This window comes from Vigna angularis, chromosome 1 (genome assembly GCF_016808095.1).
Source record: "Vigna angularis cultivar LongXiaoDou No.4 chromosome 1, ASM1680809v1, whole genome shotgun sequence".
Taxonomy (NCBI): Eukaryota; Viridiplantae; Streptophyta; class Magnoliopsida; order Fabales; family Fabaceae; genus Vigna; species Vigna angularis.
The window spans coordinates 23,352,989-23,362,255 of NC_068970.1; the positions used below are offsets into that span (position 1 = coordinate 23,352,989).

Below are 9,267 nucleotides of genomic sequence, written 5' to 3' on the forward strand. Positions count from 1 at the left end.
GAGATTAAAATGAAACATAACAACTATTATTGAATATATTGAATAGTTGAGAATTAACAACCAATTTCTAACGAAATCAATGTTCAACTATACTTTTATAAAAGTTTCATAATTTGCAATATCACTAGAATTTGAAAATTGAAAAGTTGAATTTAATCAAAGATAACAGAATAAAACAGAGAAGAAGAGAATTGCACGACAGAAGAAAACAATACCAAGTTCAAAAATTTTCATTTATTGGGAGACATAATAAAATTATTAAACTGCAAAAGTCAAACTGACACCCAAGCACACCATTTGTTTGATTAGTAATCCATGTCAGAAAATTATTCTTAATTCGAGTCAGAGCCTGAAAACCTTTTTTTGTTTTCTAAGGTAATTATGATTTCAGAAATGAGTCTGTACCTACATATATTTATAGTTCTCAAATAAATGTTTTCACGATTTTTGTTTTCTATTTAAAATAATAAAAAAACAGAAGTTGTGGGTTAACACAACTTGAGTTTGTTTTGAAAATAAAGAAAACAAAGTGGTTGCTAACCTTCTACTATCTATTTATTTATATTATAAATTATTAGTTTATTTTTAATAATTATCACAAACCGCTTTAAATATATAATATAAATAATACAATTTGTAGACTTTCATAATTTCTTTATAGTGTTTTGACATTTTAAATTCTAGTTTACATGTTTGTTTTGAGATATATTTTAGTCAAATTTTTGACAATATCTTTGTTCCCTTTAATTATTATTATTTTTTAAAATTTGTCATAAACATTATTCTCTCTTAACCTAAGTGTTGTTCAAGTCACATTTTTGCATTTTGTGTCTGGTCATTAAATTTCTACGGTTTTTATTTGATAACTTTGAAATGGAATGGGTGAAAATAATTAGGAAATAAACCATAAATTAATTTATCTACATACATACAAATGGCATTTGATTAATGTTTTTCTTTTGAAATGATCAACTAGCACACACAAGCAAGATAAATCTTCTTGAAGAATTTTTAAAATTGAGGTTGTGCAACTTAGCATTTTTAAACTAAATTAATAAGATTTTTTTACACTTAATATGTAATATTTTATACATTAAAATTTATATGAATTTGAATATTATTTATCTTAAAATATATATAATAAAAACAGATTTTAGCTGCATACCAATTTTAGATAAGAATAAATGTATGATATATTAAAAATTAGGAGCACAACATACCGGAGGAGTAAACGGGCATTCCATTTTGGTTCTTTCCGAAATCGAAGCACTAACGAAATCTCTGCCACGGGACAGCGACACCGTACGACCTGTGCATTGCTTTCTCACCGTCAACAACACACCGCCACCCGCTATCAAACCTCAACCTAAACCCAAACCAAACCAACCCTAATTCTTCCTCATTCTTCAATTCTTCCCAAAAATCGCCTTCTTCATCGTTTCCAGAACAAATTCCACCCGAAGTATGTTTTCAACGGCCATCATGTATATAAGGTTTTCACTATATTTCTTCTGCGTTAGCTTTGCAAATTGCTTCTTGTTCTCGGCTGTAATTTGTTGTTCGTAGCTCTCTTCCTCCACAATTTTAATTGTTCACGGTGCTGGATTGCTGGGTTTTATGAATTTCACCGTATGTTTTATTTCTTGAAAAAAAAATTAAGTATTTGATCATTTTTGCTGAGTCAATTTAGGTGGGGACTAATGTGGTAACGCCGTATTGTTAGGACACTGAAGAACACCTGCCAGTGCTATGCTTGTTTGGGGAAAATATAGGAGAGAAATTTAAGATAAATAATGGATTGTGGATTATGCGGCTATGTTTATTGTGGGCAAAGGGAGAATTGCATTAGTTGATTTTCTTTCAATATAACCAATTAGAGAAGTGTGTAATACTAGAATTTTGTACAATAGTTTAACTGATAACGGGTTCATGAAGTGTTTTGTCTCCCTGGGATAACTTTTTTGTTATGGAACTAGTTGTGGGTTTCACAGGAGAGTTGTTTCTGTGTCCGTTTGGCTGCCTTGTGATATAAGTTTTGTTCTTGGTGCAGAATGGTATAGTGTAAATTATTGGAAGATACCTATATAAAAGCATGGGTAGTAGTGACATGGACAAAACCCCTAAGGAGAAGGAGTCTAAGACACCTCCAGCTACGTCACAGGTCTATCAGGGATCTTTTGTTTTGTCTATATTGACAGTTAAGAGTTTAAATGATGCTAGAAATATTTTATTGTCTTTTCCAGGAGCAGTCTCCAACAACTGGCATGGCCACTATTAATCCTGACTGGTCTAACTTTCAGGTTTTCAATGACAAATCCTTAATTTGCATATTGTGCTTTATTTTTGTCAAGCTTGTATTCTGACCCTCAATTTCTTAATGGTACAGACATATTCTCCCATACCTCCTCACAGTTTCTTGGCATCAAGTCCCCAAGCCCACCCATTTATGTGGGGTGTCCAGGTATTCATGACATACATAATGATTGGTCTATCTCATTCGTACAATAATTTAGAATACTGTATCCTTTGAGTTTGTCTTTAGAAATCTGAAGGGATGGTCAAAACTTAATGTTACCAATCCTTCGATGTTGTAAACGTTATTGTTTGCTTATGCTATTATCAACATTTTAACTGCTCTAGCTCTAGCCCAATTGCAAATATAGACATTGTTGTTGCTTTCCTTGACAAGATATTATCATCCTTAATCTGAAAGGGATGTAACTAGTTCAGTTTTGTATTTTATATATTTGTTGTTATTATTTACACTTGGTTCTCATAATGGCTTAATCTATGATGAGTTAATAATGATGGAATATGATATGTAGTTAGTTTTATTACACCATGTCTATCCAAAATAATATTCAAATTGAATCTATTGTGTAACATGAAAAAATTATATTTACCCATATATTGTTGAATGCTTTGAATTTTCCATCATGTTTCCATTGGTTTATTGATGGTATATTTACTTGCAGCATGTTATGCCTCCCTATGGCACCCCACCGCATCCTTATGTAGCAATGTATCCCCATGGTGGCATTTATGCCCATCCATCCATTCCTCCGGTATTATTTGTATATTATGCTTTCTTGTGGAGATTATGTTGTAATTAGTCATCATAAATTAGAATTCATTAACCAATATTCGCATGCTTCTACCAATTTCTTTAGGGCTCTTATCCTTTCAGTCCTTTTGCCATGGCTTCTCCAAATGGTATTGCAGATTCTTCGGTGAGTTCTTTTAGTGTTCTGCTTTTGTATTTTTTTTCCTTTTTGCTGTGCTCTCCCTCTCACTCACTTTGTCTTTCTTTTTTCATTTCCTGTCTTTTCTCCTTCCTGTGCACTAATTGTCTTTATCCAAGTAAAAGTAACTTACAAATTGACATGCAGGGAAATAACCCAGGCACCATTGAAGTTGGTGCTAAACCTCCTGAGGTGAAGGAAAAATTACCAGTCAAAAGATCAAAAGGAAGTGCTAGTGGGGGTAGTTTGAATATGTGGATTACAGGAAAAAATAGTGAACTTGGTAAAACAAACGGAGAATCTGCTAATGGAATTCATTCCAAGAGGTAAGATTCGGTTATTGATCAATAGTTGTTAAACTAAGGCCTCTGTTATTTGAATCAAAGTAATTTCATGATTTAGAAAACGTGGATTATCTGTAATGTACGAAACTAATAAATTTAACATAAAATACATTAAATCCAACGAGATACTCTTATAAAATGAGCATGGGTCATTGTAGACATAATAAAATGTTACAATTTATTTATAGATATTTTTTTGTCTTTACTAGTTTAAATTTTTTCAAAATAAAGTAAAATTATTTTAATATGTAACCAGGAGTATTTGAAGTGTCTGTGAAGTGTTTGACATCTGACACAAGTACAACTAAATCCAGCAACTATTTGGAATTGTCCGAGCTTTTTTTTTATTTGTTATCCCTTTCAGTGTTCAGCCGAATTTTTGTTTCTTAATATGTAATTAATCATCAACTGGTATTAGTTGTGGTGATGCTTTTGCATCACTCTAGGTCATTCAAATAAATCTAGTAATTGGGCTTGACTTTCTGTGCTGTGCCAGTATGCAGGTGTTTGATACAGCTTGAAAGCTTTTGTATGGAATTTCTTTATGTTTTTACTTTTATAAGACTAGAGGAACATTTGATATTTAACATGTAATTAATCAGTGTTCAGCCGAATTTTTGTTTCTTAATATGTAATTAATCATCAACTGGTATTAGTTGTGGTGATGCTTTTGCATCACTCTAGGTCATTCAAATAAATCTAGTAATTGGGCTTGACTTTCTTTGCTGTGCCAGTATGCAGGTGTTTGATACAGCTTGAAAGCTTTTGTATGGAATTTCTTTATGTTTTTACTTTTATAAGACTAGAGGAACATTTGATATTTAACATGCCTATAAAATTCCTGATATTTTTTTTGGGTTAGACACTTCCTGATATTAATATTGTTTAGATTTAATACTGGGGCTTTATCTGTCTTGTCTACTGCAGAAAATATATTGGTAGGGCAGGGTTTCCAAAGTATGGTTTATCACTTTATATAAGTCCCTTAATTGGTTTTCTATTTGCAATTGCATACTGTCTATACTTATACTGATGAAATTTGGATTTACAGTGGTGATAGTGCAAGTGACGGAACTAGTGAAGGAAGTGGTGAGAATTCCCAGAATGTAAGTTCTGTGCCACTTGTCAATATTTATCTATCCAAGAAGTGACAGCCTTAAGTCAGTGTTGACTCTTGCATGCTTATTCAGAAAAATGACATCTGAAGGATGATATACCTCTTTCTAGACTACCAAAATATAATTCTATAGCATTTTACTTTTCTAGCCTCAGTAATTGGGCATGATATAATTCTATAAATAACTGTCTAGGGGTGTAAACACAACTTCTTAAAACTTTGGTGCGTAAGAAACTACTAGTTAAAAGCATTACAATAGCGAGTTTATGATTGAAAAAATAAGAAAGGTTGAATGGTTTTAGTAAAATTTTGTTACAAAACAGCATAAAGAATTAATAAATGTTCACTTTATTATTACCTAAAGCCAAATTTTAAGACAGATCATGCTAATCATTTTTTAACGTTCTAATGGTTTGTGAATTGAGTGATGAAATTGGCATGGGTGTTGGGTGTATAACTCCTATTGCCCTATTTTCAGTTGCCATGAAATGGCGTATTTAGTACAAATGATATGTTGAATCTTAAAGTTAAATATCTTTTTCAGAACATGAAAAATGCATTTTTTTCCTCATTACATTATCAATAATATATTGATTTAGCTTTCAAAAAAATAAAATAAAGTGATTTATCTTTTGCTACATAATATCTCTGTTATATAAACTCATTTTTTATCCTATCCTGTCATGCATGACCACACATTCATTTATGCCATTCCCATATTTTTCTCTTATTATGCATCTTAGAATTTGGGTTTGGACCCGACTCATACCCGTAAAATTAGCTTGTAAGGTGAGAGTTATCTCTTCACTTATATACATTATATACTTTAATGTGATTAGGTAGATGTGGTATCTTTAACACATCTTTTCATGTTGAGGATTAGACTTCACGAAAGTAAAGTTTATAGGATTGGACATATGTGGGTGATCTAATAGACCCAACAATAACAATTATTAAAATAGACTATAAGATTATCTTACAATTTAGATTCAGGAGTAACTCAAGTCTAGAAAACCAGTTTGTAAAGTGAGATTATACTTTAATTTAGGCATATCGCTAGTTGATGTGATATTTCCAACAATGTCATTATAGCCTAATTTTGAGTACTATAGAATATAGTTTGACAAATGGCAATATAATAGAACATGCCTGAGTACTTGGTAGGTGTTTTGTAATCACAATAAGCTTAGGTTTTATCCTGCTTGCCTCTTACTAAAACTACAATGGATATACTGTTTTATTCCTACATAGTCTGTTTACAAATCTTAAGTGTAAAGTTAATTGTTTTCCATATTCAAAACAATAACATACGCGCAAAAAGAAAATGCAATTAGGCTAAACACATCCAAGACTAGATTAAACTAATAATGACTTAAGAGTGAGCCTTGATATAATCATATCCTTTCAAAAATCCCTAGTTTTTCCTCCTAGAGTTCTCAAACTAGTTGTTACTACATCATACATGAACACCTTTATTTTCTATAGTTTTCGTAAAACTTCTCTTGGCACTCAATCATAACCTTTTTCCAAGTCAATAAAACACATTAGTCTCTCGTTTAGCTTTTGTAAATTCCCATAAACTCCTGTAAAAGTTAATTCATTTTTGCTGTAGACCTTCCTGACATTAAGCCAAATTGATTCTCTGCAATACTTATCTTTTCCTGTAATCCATGCTTAATTACATGTTCTCATAATTACATAGTATGATAGATATGTTTTATATTACTGTAGTTAACACAATTATGAATATCTTCCTTGTTCTTAAGACTTGTAATCAGGAATCAAAGTGTTCTTCCTCTGCTTATTTGGTATCTCAATCTCATACCCAAAACCTCTTGATTCCCTCAAAGACTAAGGATGGCCACAATTGGTTGTTGTGCGGCTTCATATGCTAACCCAAAAAAAAATAGCTTCATATATTAATAGGGTTTTCAAATAAAACGCCATTACCATTGAACTGACCAATATGATATATGAATTGATGTATGTTCCAAAGCTTTAAATAATAATAATATTATTATTATTCCCGGTAAATGTGCATCAGGATTATTTTTGTTAAACCTTTGTTCCTAAAAAGCTTTGCCCATACTCATACATAGTGTTAGCATGCTCATGTTTTGAAAAATAAGGATCTTCCTGTTTATAGTATCTTAAGAAGGTTTTAATTGATCTTTAGAAACGTAATGTATTGTAGATGCTGCCCTTTTTTTTGTTTTGTGCTTCCACTGCCTGGTAGTAAGTATCCTTGGTATTTATTTCAATGAATTTTGTAGGATTCTCAATTGAAATCCGGGGAGAGGCAGGACTCTTTTGAAGGTATGACAAGGTTATGTTTGGAATTTTTTTCTTTTTGTGTTTGCTTTGTGTATATTAATAGTGTATCCATGTTACGGCTGAAACACTTGTTTTGCTATATTACAGATGAACCATCTCAAAATGGAAGTTCGGCTCCTCAAAACGGGGTACATAGTAGACCTCAGACACTTGTTAACCAAACTATGCCTGCCATACCTATATCTACTGCAAGTGCTCCCGGAGCAATTCCTGGTCCCACAACTAATTTAAATATAGGAATGGATTACTGGGGCACGCCAACTTCATCCGTCATTCCTGCACTGCATGGAAAGGTTTCTTCTACTGCCGTTGCTGGGGGGATGATTACTGCTGGGTCAAGAGATGGTGTTCAGTCACAAATTTGGCTACAGGTTGTTACATTATTAGGTATTACTTCTCTGAACTTTTGTTTTAATCTTCGTCTTTTTTGGTTAACTTTTTAGGACGAAAGAGAGCTTAAAAGACAAAGGCGGAAGCAGTCTAATAGAGAATCTGCACGCAGATCCAGGTTACGGAAGCAGGTGACAGAGAGTAACTTTTTTTCATTTTTCAGGCTGTAGGTCATAATTGTCAAATTTCAAACCCTTTTGTGTGTACTGTTCTCAGGCTGAATGCGATGAACTAGCTCAGCGTGCTGACGTTTTGAAAGAAGAAAATGCCACTCTCCAAGCAGAAGTAAGCAGGATCAGGAGTGAGTACGAGCAGCTACTTTCTGAGAATGCTTCCCTCAAGGTGATTTTAAATCTTAAAATGCTTTCATACCTGTTTTTTTGTCTATTATTCTAATTGGCAAGCACGGTTGCGGATACCAAGTTATACCTATTTATGACACTCATATTTGGACCCAGATTCGAGAGGAGGAAAAGGCCTAAATGACTAATATGACTTTCTAATTTTCATTTCCACTATTGCGACCATACAAAATTTATGCAGACCGAGTCTGCTATCTGATATATATGATATAATGTTGTTGCAGGAGAGACTTGGGGAGATACCTGGTGTTGCTACGCCTGGGAACGAGGATGTTAGGTCTGGCCAGAATGATCAGCATGTTACTAATGACACTCAACAAAGCCGTCAGAAGGAGGCTGTGCAGGGTGTTCATTAGGACCTTGCTCCCTGCTGCATGTTCCTTTTTTAGAAAGATAACCTAACCAAGTAGCAAGAGCAAGTTCTTGTTTTTGGATAGCTTTCGGTTCAAATTGTATTGAAGGTGATCATATGTAGTATTAGAATCTATTTATGTCATATGATCATTCATTCCTAATTTGTCATGTTTTTTGATGACCAAAAACGTGTATTGTAGGTAGGGTGTGAATACATGATGGTCATACCTTCTCTGCTACTTCAAAAGTTAGTGTTAGCAGTAAGAAGCATGATTAGTGAAACTAATTATTGTCCATTATATGGATTGCGGTGCTTCTGAGCAAATAATTAATCAGGAATATATGTTAAGGAAATGGAATGCAAGTTCAGCCATAAGAAAGTTTCAAGTTTGACTACAGCTTTGACACCGTATGGATTTTTATATGAATTATATTGCAGTAAAATTATGAATGCATAATCTCCTATTTGATAAGTTATGAGGTTAGTCTGTCCAACGGTGATTGTTCATTGTCATAACCACGTTATCTGAATCCTTTTACACTTATTTTGAATTGTGAACTGAATCTGTTATAAATAAAAGAAGTGATGACAAAAAATAATTTACAATTTTCTATATAAAAGTGAAATTAAATCGTTAAAGTGTTTAACTTATAAATACTATGAGAAATAGAGAAGATTGGGAGAAAATATCCCTTGTGTGTTTAGCATACACATAGGGTAGTTTATTTATATTGTAAGATATGGGTCAATGCCCTTAATACAGAATAGACTAAGCCCAAATAATAGAAACATACATCTTAACATCTAACACTCCTCCTCAAGCTGGAGCATATAAATCATATGTTCCAAGCTTGTTACAAAGATAATCAATTCTAGGTCCTCGTAAGGACTTAGTGAATATGTCTGCCAACTGGTTGCTTGAGTTAATAAACTCAGTCTTGATATTTCCGGATATGATTTTTTCTCGAATGAAATGACAATCAACTTCAATGTGTTTGGTTCTCTCATGAAAGACAGGGTTAGAGCTAATATAGAGAGCAACTTGATTATCACATATAAGTATCATGTGAGTGACATCTCCAAATTTCAATTCACTAAGCAATTGTTTAAGCCACACAAGCTC

The 9,267-nt window shown here is 32.8% G+C and overlaps 1 protein-coding gene across 5 annotated transcripts; it reads left to right on the plus strand.

The window, feature by feature from the left end:
* Nucleotides 1–1,202: 1,202 nt before the first annotated feature.
* Nucleotides 1,203–8,512, plus strand: LOC108347754 (bZIP transcription factor 16). Of its 5 annotated transcripts, XR_008246615.1 has the most exons (15): nt 1,203–1,493; nt 2,051–2,161; nt 2,244–2,300; nt 2,387–2,461; nt 2,976–3,065; nt 3,171–3,230; nt 3,390–3,568; nt 4,514–4,543; nt 4,638–4,692; nt 6,977–7,019; nt 7,125–7,408; nt 7,481–7,558; nt 7,644–7,769; nt 8,014–8,250; nt 8,344–8,512. XR_008246615.1 is itself a non-coding variant. In XM_052872044.1 (14 exons), exons 2-14 carry the CDS (start codon nt 2,093–2,095, stop codon nt 8,143–8,145), a joined length of 1,278 nt encoding a protein of 425 aa, XP_052728004.1. In that variant the 5' UTR covers nt 1,203–1,493; nt 2,051–2,092; the 3' UTR covers nt 8,146–8,331. The 5 variants fall into 5 exon arrangements, 4 of the variants coding, with proteins under 4 accessions (XP_052728004.1, XP_052728005.1, XP_017442683.1 ...); XM_052872044.1 differs by lacking the exon at nt 8,344–8,512 and having other exon boundaries at nt 8,014–8,331; XM_052872045.1 differs by lacking the exon at nt 8,344–8,512 and having other exon boundaries at nt 7,125–7,330; nt 8,014–8,331.
* Nucleotides 8,513–9,267: the final 755 nt, after the last annotated feature.